Source organism: Vicugna pacos, chromosome 9 (genome assembly GCF_048564905.1).
Source record: "Vicugna pacos chromosome 9, VicPac4, whole genome shotgun sequence".
NCBI lineage: Eukaryota > Metazoa > Chordata > Mammalia > Artiodactyla > Camelidae > Vicugna > Vicugna pacos.
Window position 1 is genome coordinate 63,223,574 of NC_132995.1, and position 14,891 is coordinate 63,238,464.

Sequence of the window (14,891 nt, forward strand, 5' to 3'; positions counted from 1 at the left end):
AAATGTAAAACAATCCAGTAAGTGTATGGCCTCATTGCTGAATCCAAATCCAGACCAGGCCCAGCAGAGAGGATATCCAGGTACAGTTCAGAGATGCCCTGACAGCCAAGTTACATGGACCTCATCTTGACTGGCACAGCGACAGGGAGTGTGGTGGTCACAGGGGGAATATGACTGAGGGAGAAGAGCTGTCCTCGGAGCAGTCAGGTGGCTCAGCTGCTGGAGAGGGTGGCCAGAGCAGTGTGACCAGCCATGAGCCTGGAGGACTGCCCTCAGGACCATAATCAGAGGGGCCCAGCACACCTTTGGTTGCCCAAGTCGTTGGATTCCAGCCCTGATCCTGGCTCCTGACCCCTGTGTGATTTTGTGTTGGAGAGGGTAGCTCAGGTGTCCTTTGAAGTCACTCTGTAATCTGTGACCTGTGGTACAACCTGCACCAGAGCAATGTCCTACCTGCCAACCTTCTACTCTGAAGGCTGAAGATTATTTCAAAATTAAGGGGATAGCACATAAGTTGGCATGTGGTAGCTTTCCTTTCTTTAAAGGATATTTCAGAATACTGGATATGTAACAACAGTTACAAGGACATTTTTTTAAAAATGGGTTTTACAAGTTGAAACATAGAGTTACTATACTTCCAAAAAATAAGTTTAAAATTACATAACACTTTGTTAGGGTAGAAAGTTATGAACCCAGTATTAAACACAGGTTTCAAATACCCAAAATAGAGTGTGGAGTCAGGGTTGAGGAGGACAAATAGACTTCCTGTAATCCCTGTGAAATCACAGTCACAGGTCTGCGCTTCTGCTAAGCTGGGGAGCTGGGAGGGTGTGTCACCAGAGACCAGCAGAGCTCTGGCCCTGTGGCAGATGCACCCCAGACATTCAGACCTTGTCAGGCCTCTGGGCTCCAGGTCTGGGTCCAGGCTCAGGATGCAGCTCAGGGTCAGGCAGATGCCCTTGCTGGTTTATCCACAGGGAGGCCACGGTGGCCACGCACACACAAACCTGCTGCCCCTCTTAATACTTAAAATTTTCATCATATAAAGGAGCTGTCATGATGAGTTTTATACAGCTTGAAGTTGGAACACATACATGACTAGATTCCCACTGAGAAAATGGCTTTTTTAAAATCACATTAAACAGCATAAGAACATTTAAACTACTTAGAACAGATACTGTTCTGTGAGCATTCATGCATCCAGCCATTCTATTTTTATAAAACCATCATTGAGATGCTGTCATCTGGCAGGAACCGTGAGTAAGACAAGTAACAAGTGCTAGCCATCAGCGGGGAAATACAGGGAGAGATTTTTAAAATATAGAACAGATTTTAAGTGTTCAAACTCTGAGAGGCAGTGAGAGAGAGGGACTTTGAATGCAGGAGAAAGAGGCCATGTCTGTTAGGACAAGGAACTTTGGAGACAGGGATGGGCCCAGAGCACAGGTGGCCCCACCAGAAGGAAGAGGACAGTTGTGCAGAAGGAGGAGCGGGACTGGCCCAGCAGACTCTCAAACAGTCCCACAGATGCAGAGGACCAGACTGTGTGTGCAGCAGGTCTGGGAAGAGCAATATGGGGCCGTGGGACCAGGGAGAGCAGACAGTGGGCTGAAGCTTGTGACTGTAGCCAGTGGCTGCCTGGCTGAGATTCAGTGCCAGCGTTGCCACATTTTCTGGATTTGCATGTGCTCTCTCTTGACTGTACAATGTTGACAAGTTCCAATATTTTACAGAACTCCCTGTGCAGGACATCAAAACATACCGCGTCCAAAGTCCAGTCCCCCGGGCCTGCCTCTAGTCTGACTCTGGGCTGCATCCCCTAATTCCCTCCAGCTGCACTGCTGACCTTCTGAACGCTCCAGAAATTCTGTATGAAATAGCCTCAGTATACAAAACTGTATGTATAGAAATAAACACAAAAGGTAGAATTAAAATGTGTCCTACTTCTTAGTATTGCTTTTTTGTTTTTTACTATTTGTAAATTTTGTCTCTGTAAGTTTAGGAAATCCAGGATATAAAGAATATTTCTTTAAAAATAGGAAAATAAAAATAACCATCGACAAGATACTGCCAAATTGTACATTAGACAAAAGTTTTCTGCTTGCTTATAATATTTTGAATAAGGAAAGGCAGACAAACTAGGGTTGCTAGAATTTAGAAAGGAATCAAGTTCAAGATGAAAAATATAGAAAACAAAAAATAGTAATAAGAAGATAATATCCCATTTAAACAAATGTGTTCAAACTTCATTTTGAACTGTCTTCATTACCACATGTTGCCTCTTTTTTTAAGGAGTGAGCTATTTTGTTCTTCTTTTAGAATCGCCTTTTATATTACACATCTACAATTCTAGCTTTAATATAGCTCTCCCCTTTTACTTTGAGGGTCTAAATCAGGAGTCGGGGCACTGAGGCCACCTGGTTATGAGGTTATGAGGGGACAGCCCCATCCACTCCCTTATGTCTGTGGCTGCTTTCACACAATGATAAGGGTGAGCAATTCTATCGGAGACCTTATGCCCACAAAGCCAAAAATATTTACTGACTTATCAGTTTCATTAACTTTTAGCTTTACTGGACTTTTTTATGTTACCAGTTTTATACATATATAATTTTTTTTTACTAATCTTTCTCTTTTAAAGATTTTTAACATTATTCCCACTACTCCCTTTTTATTTAATTACCAGAAGTGACTGTGTGTACAAATACCCAACAGGACTCCTCTCCAAAGCTTCTCCCTGTTTTGAACTAAGAATCGAGGCTCGGCCTTAAGAAGGCCCAACTCCAAATTCCAGCCGCTGTTTGAGGAACTTGCTAATCAGATGGTCATCTAATGAGTCCTGCTGCTTTGCTGGTCCCCTAACATAAAATGTCCACACCACCTCCTGACTGCATAGGCTGACTACACTCTGGCCCAGCACCCTACACCTGCCCATTTCAGGTCAAGTTATTTAATGGGCAGCTACAGTCTTATTAATGCTTAAGTTAGAGGGAGCTAATGACTTTGCCCCAGACCTGTAGATTTAAATCTTCTGAATTTTGTTAACTACATCCAGAGCTCAAATACCTTATAATGGCTGCAGAGTGTTCCAGGCTTTTAACTAGAAATAGTGCTTTCAAATTTTCCACCTTTCACCAAACACTTATTATGTACCAGGCAGTGTCATAGATACAAGGGATATGAAGTCGAGTAAGACATGGATTCTCTCAATGAATTTGTGGTCAATTTGGAAAGAAAAACAAGTAAAACAATTATAATACAGTGGGATGGGATTCACTGAGATACATTATAAGAGCACAGAGGGAGGGTATCTAAGGCAGGGGAAGCTCTGGGAAAGGGTGAGAGAAGGTAGTCCACTGGAATCCCACACCAGCAGTGAACTGCTCACCCCTTTCCCTGGCACCCAAAAGCCCCCTGAACCATGACACAGAGTACTACAAGCCTACAGGAGGTGTCCCATGAATGCTGAATTAAGGAGGGAACCAGGCATAGAAGCCCCCCACCACCACCTTCTGGAGAGACCCCACGCTAAGGAACAGAGGTACATGAAGCAAAGACAGAAATGAGCAGCAGGAAACATTATAATCCTCTGTCCCCTGTCCCCACCACACACGCATCCCCACCCATGGGGCCCATGAAATGGACAACAGAAGGGAAAAATGACACCCACACACACCCAACACAGTCAGTCGTGAGTCCAGAGAGCCAGGAAGGAATAAAACAGGACACAGCAGGTATGGGTAAGGCTTTACTGGGGTAAGACAGGGCTGGGCAGGAACTACACTGGGAAGCAGGCCCTGCACGCAGGCCACTACTGGTCTTCAGGGCAGTGCCGGGAGCTGAGAGCAGGGCTCCATGGGCCTGGGGTCTGCTTGGGCTTCTCATACCAGAAACCACCGTGGAAGGGGAGGATCACGGGTTGGCATTAGTGCAGGAGGGATAACGTGGGGAGGGGAGGAATTTGCTGAAGAGAAGTTGGGAGCTGAAGCTTTAAAGGATGGATGGAAAGGAATTGGGAGGGACATAAGGGGGCCAGTAAGGCATCTAGAGTGAATAGAAGGAGAAAGAAAAAGACAGATGGTCTTGGGGGGTGCAGGGAGGTCCGGCTGTTCTCCAGGGCCCTGGCGCCGCAAGCACAGCGCTGGCTCTGCACTCGCTCCTGCTCTTCCAGGGCACTACTTGTTGCCCCACGTGGCCATCTTTAGAAACAGAGGTCTTCGGAGGAAGCGGCTAGACTTCATGTAGGCAGAAATCTTCTTCAGGCCCTGAGGGTGGGGAGAAGATGGTAAGACCTCAGGTCTGCTGCCCCATTGGGGCTCGAGGAGCTGTACACAAGTTTGGGACCCTAGTCCAGCCCTTCTACATGGGGTCATGTGTTGGGGCAAAAGAAAGTCTTCTAGGTTCCCAGCTCAGGAAAGTTAACACCTCCAATTTCCTGTAACTAATGCAATATTGTAAAAAGACTGACCACATATGGAGACCCAACACTGTGCTAGGTGCTGTGCATCCACTGGAGATGATGATGCACATTTAGAATCTCTTCATGACTACCCGACAAGAGAGGTTATACTGTCATCATTCATCAGAAGGGAAACTGAGGCACACAGAGCTTTAGGACCTCCCGCCTGCTCACACAGCTCATTAGTAATATGGCTAGAATGCAGCCTGACCAATTTCTCTCCATTTTGAGTTCTTTCTGCTGCACTCCCTTCCTGACCACTGTAAACAAAAAGAACAAAGAAGCTAACTCGCTATCTGGTTATACAAAAGGATTAAGTCACAACCCAAGGCCGTCAAACACCAATATTGTGCCCTGAGTGGAAATCAGGATGGAGATAAACAGGATGAAATACTCTGTATTTTGGATATAGGGGCCTCTAGATAATTAGGATAAATGTCTAAGGAAGAATTTCAGCGACTTCAAATTAATGCATCTCCTCATACATAGAAAAGCACCAAAATCATTGACAAGATGCTGGTTTTTCTATGATTAGTCGTAATCTTTTATCAGTGTGCATGGTTGACTATCTGTAGGCCCCAGTCAGAAATTCACGTATGTGCTGTCTCTTTCCCTACCTCTTCAGAGCAGTTCCTCAGAGCTTGTGACAGGCTGTCTCCTGGGCGACATTGCTCACTAAGTTCCCCAAATAAAACACACTCACTGCTCATAAATTCTGAGGGATTTTTGTTGCTGTTGTGTTCGTTTTGTTTTGTTTTTTAGCCAGTTGACACCTCACCCCAGGAGGAACTGTTCTGCTCATTCTGCAAAAATATTCTCTTTTTCGGAAGGAGGCTTCCGGGGTTTCCATGGATTTTCCCACAGAGAGACGCCTAGCTCAACAAAGGGGCTCGGCAGCTTGCCGAAGAGACCAGGTCTCACCCAGTAACTCAGCAAATCCTGGATGAAAGGTGATAGGAGAGTATGGAGCAGCAAGGGCAGGCCTACTTATTCCACTAAAAGGACAGAGTCCAACTGCCTGGCCTAGTACCTGAGTCCAGTCTCACTGGGCCCAAACCTACCCTATCCCCAGTCCTGCTGCTGCCAACACGGCAGTATGACACTCAGGTGTATCTGTGCACCATCTTCCCAAGACAGAGAGTGTCCAATAAGTTATAATATGCAAAGAACATGGGACTGTGTGTACCCAACAGCTCAGGCCTCCACGGGCCACACACTGCAGCTCACAGCTGTCCCCACCCTCCCAGCCAGGCAATCATCTCAGCTCTTGCAAAACCCCTGAGGCTGGTCAACCTGGACCAGACCCAGAGCTGTGGAGAAGTAGCTGATAAAGCAGATTTTGTGGTGGGAAGTGGAAATGGGAAACAAATTGTAGGCTGAAAAAACCTATTGGACTAATGACTCAAATTCCCAGATCTGTCATAGAGCAGACTTTGTTGCTCTCCAGTTGGTTAACTGAGGCTGACCATTGATGAGCTGTGAGATGAGGTCAGGCTGTGCTCCTCCAGCACCAAGATGGTGCCACACACACCACACAGCTCGGTATTCCTGTAGTTCTCCAGCTGCACTGAGCCCCAGAGCGTGGGCGCCAGGCCTGTGTTACGTCTGCATCCCCCTGTGCCTGACACAGTGCCTCACGCAGAGGGGAAATTAGATCAGTGAATGTGACTTAAAATGAGCGCAGTATCCTGTATCTGGGACAGTACCTTCGGTGATGGAAAGTAAGAAGGAAAGGGAGACGAGGAGGGAAGCAAATTGCCCCACAATATGAGACACCAAGATAAAATCCCTCCACAAAGACACCTACCTATGCACTCAAATCCAACACCAACTACACTCTCAGAAATGTCAGGCCAACCCCTAACGGAGACTGATTACTACAAAGCCCTCTGGGAATCAGGAGAAAATAATGTCGGTGTCTTTGGTACTTAGTATCAATCCTACTGGGTCACAACTCTAACGCCAGCTGTATACAGACTCCTGAAGCTTCTGCTTCATTCAGAGCTGTGGAACCCAGAAAAGAAAATGACCTGAGCCTTTTATTTTCAGTACAGGAAGGGACAGCCACTGACTGCTGCCCGTAGACACCGGGCGCTCTGAATGGGAGCCCAGCACAGCCTGTACTGGCTCTGTGACCTTCAGAAATTACTTACACTCTCAGCTCAATACCTTATCCGTAAAGTGGAGGTGAGACTTCTTCTACCTTGTACAAGTGTTGCAAAGATTAAATCTGACACAATATATGTAAGAATTGAGGCAAAGATCCTGGCATAAACCAAGTCCTCAGTGAATGCCAGATATTCTTCATTTTAGTTCCAGGACTAGGAAAGCATCAGGGAGAAGAGAAGAGAGAAAAGATATAAATATTAGGAGGATCAGGGGAATCACCTCAAAGCGGCTCATGAAGTCTTTCAGGTTTGGGAATTCATCCAGGCACTTGGGCTCAAATATGCGATACACGTCAAGGACGTCATAAGCCAAGAAATCCACATAGTTGAGCTGCAGGAAGGCAAAGGAGGAATGGGCACCAAACTCTGAACCTGGAAAAAATGACAACTCCCTGCCCCTCAAAGCCGACCCCCTTACCTTGTCTCCTGCAAACCAAGTCCTCTTCCCCAGAAACTGTGAGAAGAGCTTCATCTTTTCAGGGATCTCTTTCAAGAAACCTGGCTTAAGCTCCTCCTAAGGTACAAAACAGCTGTTATGAGCCTCAGACACAGACTCCCTGGGCAGAGAGCAGGCCTCCCAGGGCTGTACCTGATCCCAGCTGCCAGGCAAGCAGCCATGTCCCCCAAACAGCATCTTGGTTGGTGCCCAGGCTCCAATTTAACCCACCTGTGCTCCCTAGACTCCTCCTACTGGGAACCACTGCCCAGCTGTGAGGGATGATGGGAAGACTAAGGGCAAAACCACACTGTCCCTGAACCTGTCACCACTCATCTCCAACCACCGCCCATGGGTCAGAGCAGCAGTGCTGGGAGACCTGGCAGAGCTCAGGATTCAGACCTCAGGCAGATGTAATGGTACAATGACCCAGGAAAGACACTGAAAGTTCTAGTAAGTGGGTGATAGAAATGGTGGGGATACAAGAGCAGTCTGGACAGCTGAGGAGAATTTGAAGCTAAAAGGAAGGACGGAGGGGAACAAAGTCTGACCTGTGCAGCCTACTGGGTAAATATGTTCATGCCTGAGATCCCAAGGAGGAGTCGCTGGAATAACAAGGTAAACACTCCATCTAGGAATTGAATTTCCACTCTGGGGAGTCTGGACTCTATCCTAAGGTTGGTGGGATCTTAGTCAGAATTTTTATTTCATGCACAGAGGGATATGATAGGGTCACTAGGCACACACAGTAGGGACCAGCTTGTTGGATAAGGAGCTCCATGGAGTTCAAAAATTAAAAAAAAAGAAAGAAAGAAAGAAAGAAACAGTATAGCTGGGACCCTGTCTAGCCCAGCCCAGTGGAAGGGACTCACAAAGTCAGGGTTGTAGCAGACTCTGACCAAATCCAAGCGCGTGTCCATAGCCTGGTTCTCCAAAACGTCCACTCGAATCTTCTCCTCCTCTGTCTCCCCACCTGTGTCCACACAACAGAGGCTCACCCTCAGCTTCCCACCCCAGCCAAGCCCAGGTATGTGGCCACTTGTTTCCCTGTCCCCACCCCCAGCCCCACTCACACAGGTTGTGCTTGCGAGCAATGTAGCGAAGGATGGCGTTGCTCTGGGTGAGCCTGTGAGCACCATCAATTAGGTAGGGCAGCTGCAAGAACAACAGGGCAGGTTGCTTGGGCCACCAGGCTCCCCTGCACCCAGTCCCTTGAGCAAAGGCAGAGATGAAATCTGGTACTCACAGGGCTGGGCTGATACAAGGCGCTAAATAATATACTATACAAGGACTGGATGAGCTGGGACACAGAGCATCACTGAAAGTCAGTGAGAGAACCAGGGAGCTGAGGGTCTGAGCAGAAGGCACCTGATCCTGAAAACTCTAAGCTGGGAAACAAGATGGAGGAGAGACACCATCCACGTTCCCCCACAGCACCACTCATCCCCGGCACTTACATTGGGGAAGTCCAGGCCCAGCTTGAATTTTTCACTCAGCCACTGGCTTCTATCATAGTCAGGAGCTGTGATAAAGAAGACGAAGTGAAACAATCCTTCCGAGAGTCCAATCCTCCTTCATGGAAGGACCTACAAGGAGTCAGAGGCCACAACCCTGGACAGGTGGACCTGGAATCTGAATTACTAAATCTCACATTCCAGTTTTGTGAGGAAAATACACTTACAAGGCTCTGGAACTTACATGAGTAAGGCTTATAAAGAGTTTGGGCAAAAACTACGGGGAATCTATGCAAGTAGCTGATTTAGGAGTCCAGTAATCAGCTCTCATGTCCTGCCTTGGAAGCCAGCTGCAGCCTCAAGGGTTTGGAAAGGGACAGGCCCATGCTCTAGCTAGGGACAGCCGCAGAGGGGAGCAACAGGGGCCACGTAATGGTTTGCTTAGCATCAGAATCATGTAAATTGGGCTGAAGTCACAACAGGACTACTGGGATGCCATTACCGTCCCCCATCGAGTAAATCTTCTCCTCATAGTCTGAGCCTGTGTACTCCAAGAGCAGGCGGATGGCGTGAGCCAGCTGGGAGAGAAGGCCGTGACACAGGTCAGACATAAGGGTCCCTAGAGGGTGTCTTTCTCTATCCCGGGTGCCTCCAAACCCCCAACTCCTTCAACGCCGCCCCAACTCGGCTGCACAGGCCAACCAGAGACAGAGGGGCGGAGGGAAGGGGCTCGGCTGCAGCAAGCCCTGAAGAATCAGATTCTGGCGAAACAGCGCCCAGCTGCGCAGCATTTCGCCTCCCGCCTCCATCCCATCCGCCCTGGTGGACCCCTGCTCACCCCGCGGATGTCCCAGTAACCCAGGATCACAGGCATGGTGCTGCTGAAGGCGGTCTCAGTGGAGAGGCTTCCGAGAAACTGGGCTGGAAATTTATCCTCTGACCTGGAGGCGCAGGCGGGGCCGGAAGCACGCCCCCCTCTTCTCGACTCCGCCCCCAACCCGTCCCCAGCTCAGCAATGCCTTTGCCAGGTGCAGCCACAGACAGGAGGGAATAAGATCTGTTTCTGCCTCCCACCCAGGGGGTCTCCAGAGTCAAGGTCTGAGCTCTTAGATGCCAAGGGCCGCTTGTGTGGGGCTGGACTGGTTCCGCCCCCAGACAGATCTTGGCTAAGTTGGGGGAGTTAGCAGTGCGCTCAGGGAACTAGCCTAAACCCAAACAAAACCAAGGCTCCTCCCCCTCCCCTTCCCTCTCAGGCTGCGCTCCTGGGCTGCTGAGTTCCAGCAGGCTAAGTAAGGCTTCTACTACCAAGTTAAGGCCAACAGTGGTACCCCTCAAATGAGGAGTTTACAGCGCCTGTTACAGGAAGACCTGGCCGCCAGGCAATCCTAAAGCTCCCCACAGCTGTTATGATCCCTGACAGCCTCAAGTCTTCCAGAACAGACCATTATGTTGCTGGAAGAACCATCAGGTCAAAGGACAGAAAAAGGGAATGAGGTCTCAGTGGTGTCGTTCAGGGACTGTGGAGGACTCAGCCCCTCAATCATGGGGCTGAAAGTGATAATGATCAAATGTAAATTAATCAAGTGGTTTATGACCTCCATTGTGAATGTAAATCCAGAACCAGGCCCAGCAGAGAGGATATCCTGCAGGTGCAGCCCCAGAGATGTCCTGACAGCCAGCTAGATGTCCCTCACATGGGTACAGGGATGGGGAGTGTGGTTGGTCACAGAGGGAATGTGACACAGGGGAGAAGGAGCTGTCCTCGGAGCAGTCAGGTGGCTCACCTGCTGGAGAGGGTGGCCACACTTGGGTGACCAGCCAGGAGGTTGGAGGACTACCCTCAGGACCACAGTCAGAGGGGGCCCAGCACACCCTCTGCTGCCCAGGGCCACGGATTCCAGCCCCGATCCTGGCCCCTGACCCCTGTGTGATTTTCTGTATGAGAGGCTGGCTCAGGTGTCCTTTGAAATCACTCTGTGATGTTTGACTTCTGTTACAACCCCCAAAAAGGCAATATCCTACTTCCCAAATTTTCCCTTGGAAGTTTGAAGCCATTTCAACATTAGGAGAGTAGGACACAGGTTGGCCTGTGGTTCCTTTCTCTGTTCAAAGGATGCTACAAATTAGTGGACATCTGAAAACAGATGAGAAGAACTTTAAAAAACAAATGAGATTTCAAGTTAAAATGCAAGATTGATGCACTAGAAAAATAAGTTAAAATTAGGTAACATTTCCTTGGGATAGAAAGGTATGAACCCAGCATTCAGTTAAGATTGTAAACTACCAAGATAATATATGAAGTTGGGGTTGAGGAGACAGATAGACTTTAATTCACATTAAATCACAGAATCAAATACTCGCCCATAAAAAAGAATAAAATAATGCCATTGGCTGCAACATGGATGAACCTGGAGATGGTCATTCTAAGTGAAGGAAGCCGGAAAGAGAAAGAAAAACACCCACATGATATCACTTATATGTGGAATCTTTTTTAAAAAATGAACTTATTTACAGAACAGAAACAGACTCCCATACAAAACAAACTTATGTTTACTGGGTGTTGGTAGTGGGTAAGAAGGGATAAATTGGGAGGTTGAAATTTGCAGATACTAACTACTATATATAAAATACATAAACAGAAAGTTTATACTGTATATAGCACAGGGAATTATATTCAATGTCTTGTAGTAACCTATAACAAACAAGAATATGAAAGCAAATATATATGTACCTGTGTGACTGAAACATTATGCTGTATACCAGGAACTGACAACACATGGTAAACTGACTGGACTTAAATAAAAAAAAAATTCACAGCGTCAGAGGCCTACATGTCTTTAAGTTGGGGAGCCGGGAGAGAGTGTCACCAGAGACCAGCAGAGCTCGGGCCCTGTGGCAGATGCTCCTCAGACACTCCTGGAGGGCTCCAGGCTAGGTCTATTAGATAGTTAGGTAAGTGGGGGCACTGGGCAGATGGGTAGAGGAGAGGGAGGACGGTCCAAAAGATGGCGTTATGCCCGCCTCCTGCACAAAGGGACTTTACTTCTAAATGAGCTCCAGCAAGAAACCCATTAGAACCCGACAGCTGCAACTGCTCACTAGCGAGAAGGACTTAGCGAAACGTGACCTAATACTCACTGTAATATAATTCACACTGCGGTTTAGGACCATCACCCCCCCTCGCTGCCCTCGCCTTGGGTTTTCCTGTGTACACCATCGGTAAGGACATGCGCAAAGGGGTCAAACATGACTAAGCATTCCAGGGGCAAGAGCCCAGAATCAAGAGACCACCTCTGGGCGAGGGTATAAGAGAAAGGACAAAACAAAGACCACTACAACTCCCCCTTAGATCAGCCCGCCCCCCATTGTGGGAGCTGTACTTTTCTTTTTCTAAATAAATCCTCTAAACACTTTCACTACACAGTACCTGCCTGTAATCTTGTCTTTCAGGTAAGACAAAGACTGGGATCTTTCCTCCTTACCTTTTGGGGAAACAGGTACAGGCTCAGGATGCGGCTCAGGATGCAGCTCAGGGTCAGGCAGATGCTCTTGTCGGTCTGTCCACAAGGAGGTGAAGGCCACCATGCACACACAAACGTGCTGCCCCTCTGACTAGTCATGTTTTTCATAACACATTAAGGAGCTGTCATTGCGAGTTTTCTACATCTTGAACTTGGAACAGAAACATGACTAGATTCCACCGAGAAAATGGCTTTTTAAAAATAATGTTAAACAGCATAAGAACATTTAAACTACTTAGAACAGATACTGTTCTGTGAGCATTCATGCATCCAGCCATTCCTTTTTGATAAAAGAATCATTGAGATGTTGTCACCTGGCAGACACCGTGAGTAAGACAGTCCTGGGTAGCAAGTGCTGGCCATCAGCTGGGAAATACAGGGAGACATTCTTAAAATATAAAACAGGTTTTAAGTGTTGAAACACTGAGAGGCAGTGAGAGAGAGGGACGTTGAATGCAAGAGAAACAGGAGATATCTGGTAGGACAAGGAACTTTGGAGACAAGAGCAAAGGTGGCCCCACCAGAAGGAAGAGGACAGTCGTGCAGAAGGAGGAGCAGGGCTGGCCCAGCAGACACAGATGCAGATGATCACACAGCAGGTGCAGCGGGTCTGGGAAGGGCAAGAGGGGGCAGTGGGGACCAGGGAGAGTGGAGAGTGGGCTCATGGGGGTCACTGCAGCCAGTGGCTGCCTGGCTGAGATTCAGTGCCAGTGTTGCCGCATCTTCTGAATTTCCACGTGCTCTCTCTTGACTGTACAGTGTTGACAAGTCCTCATATTTTACAGAACGCTGTGTAGTACATCAAAACGTACTGTGTCCAACAACCAGTCCAGCAGGCCTGCCTCTAGTGTGACTCTGGGCTGCATTCCATACTTCCCTCCAGCTGCACTGCAGACCTTCTGAATGCTCAAGTACGGTAACAGAAATTCTACGTGATGTAGCCTCAGAGCAAAGTACTGTTAGAAATAAGTACAAAAAGTAGAATTAAAAGGTGTCCTACATCTTGTTATTTTTTTTACAGACTTGTCCATGTAATCATAGGATATCCAGGATCAAAGAACATTTTTTAATCTGAAAATAAGAAATTAAAAGCAACCAAGGAGAACTTACTGTGAAATTGTATACTAGACAAAAATTTTTTACTTGTTTATATTATTTTTGAATAAGGAAAGGCAGACAAACTTGGGCTGAAAATATTTAGAGAAGGAACCAAGTTCAAGATAAAAAAATACAGAAAATAAAAAACAAGAAGAGAAATTCCACATTAAAATCAGTGTACTTTTGTGAAACCGTTAGTTGATCCTCTGAAAACATTAGCTATGTCAATGCAAAATTAGTCTAGTAACAAAAACGAAAGGCTATAAGTTAATGAAAATCAGGGCTGAGAAAGAAACCTAAAAATCAGTCAAACAATTTCTAAAACTGGGGAAACATTTCTCTCAGGTGACGGCTAATTAATGTTACAATTAAACACAACAAACAGAAAAAACACAAAATATCAAAAGATGTGTTAAAGAGCTAAAGATCTTGAATAAAGTAATAAGAGCATCTTAAAGAAAAAATAACAAAAGGACACGGTTCTGGAATTTTCTGGAAATTTTTTCAAAACCTCAAAGCAGGAATACTTTACATAAATCATCACACACTACAGATGAGTGTGGCCTGATGCCCTAACCCGCAAAGGACAACACAAGTGAGGATGAGTATAAATCACTGTCACTTATGAACTAAAGCCAAACGTCAGCGATAATATCTTAGAGGCCAGAATGTGCTGTTTCAGTGTCAAGGCCTCTGTGCTCAGAGGGGGGAGCATTTGAGAAACAGAGAGAAGACAGAGGGAGCAGGAGTGGGAGAGGGAGGAGGAAGCTGTGCGGAAAGGTACCATCTGGGGTCTACGGAAGCTCTGTGTCTTACCTGAAAGTTTTCCAGAAGTCTCATCCAGCAAGCCTCACAAAAATACATTTGCCACATGACCCAAGACATACATGGATACATTATTAAGGGAAATGAAAGTTTCATCAAGGAAGATTTACCTCAACGACCTATGTTCCACTCTGATTTTTTTTAATTCTATTCTTTAAAAAAAAAAAAATGCTAATCTCTATCCAATACTTCAGTTGTCTCAACTGGGGGCGATTTTGCCTCTCAGAGATATTTGGCAAAGTCTATGAACACTTTGGATGGTCACAAGGATGGGAAGGGCTACCGGTATCTAGGGGATGAGTGCTTGGGAATGCTGCTGACAGGGATGGGCCCAGAGCACAGGTGGCCCCACCAGAAGGAAGAGGACAGTTGTGCAGAAGGAGGAGCGGGACTGGCCCAGAAGACTCTCAAACAGTCCCACAGATGCAGAGGACAGACTGCGTGTGCAGCAGGTCTGGGAAGAGCAATATGGGGCCGTGGGACCAGGGAGAGCAGACAGTGGGCTGAAGCTTGTGACTGTAGCCAGTGGCTGCCTGGCTGAGATTCAGTGCCAGCGTTGCCACATTTTCTGGATTTGCATGTGCTCTCTCTTGACTGTACAATGTTGACAAGTTCCAATATTTTACAGAATTCCCTGTGCAGGACATCAAAACATACCGCGTCCAAAGTCCAGTCCCCCGGGCCTGCCTCTAGTCTGACTCTGGGCTGCATCCCCTAATTCCCTCCAGCTGCACTGCTGACCTTCTGAACTCTCCAGAAATTCTGTATGAAATAGCCTCAGTATACAAAACTGTATGTATAGAAATAAACACAAAAGGTAGAATTAAAATCTGTCTTACTTCTTAATATTCTTTTTTTCTTTAATCATTTAAAAATTTTGTCTGTGTAAGCTTAGGAAATCCAATATAAAAAGCATTTCTTTAATCGAAA

General features: G+C 46.8%; 1 protein-coding gene across 1 annotated transcript; it reads right to left on the bottom strand.

Annotated features, from left to right (window-relative positions):
- Positions 1-3,918: 3,918 nt before the first annotated feature.
- LOC102527093 (glutathione S-transferase Mu 1-like) lies at positions 3,919-9,512 on the bottom strand. The gene is made up of 8 exons (XM_006197419.4): positions 9,356-9,512; positions 9,020-9,095; positions 8,521-8,585; positions 8,137-8,218; positions 7,936-8,036; positions 7,046-7,141; positions 6,848-6,958; positions 3,919-4,265 (listed from the first exon to the last, which is right to left on the bottom strand). Exons 1-8 carry the CDS (start codon positions 9,389-9,391, stop codon positions 4,176-4,178), a joined length of 657 nt encoding a protein of 218 aa, XP_006197481.1. The 5' UTR covers positions 9,392-9,512; the 3' UTR covers positions 3,919-4,175.
- Positions 9,513-14,891: the final 5,379 nt, after the last annotated feature.

Coding starts and splice junctions, on each gene's coding strand:
- LOC102527093 (XM_006197419.4), bottom strand. CDS start 9,391: ATGCCTGTGATCCTGGGTTACTGGGACATCCGCGGG. Junction 9,096..9,355: donor GTTACTGGGACATCCGCGGG/GTGAGCAGGGGT, acceptor CTTCTCTCCCAG/CTGGCTCACGCCATCCGCCT. Junction 4,266..6,847: donor ACTTCATGAGCCGCTTTGAG/GTGATTCCCCTG, acceptor CCCCACCCTCAG/GGCCTGAAGAAGATTTCTGC.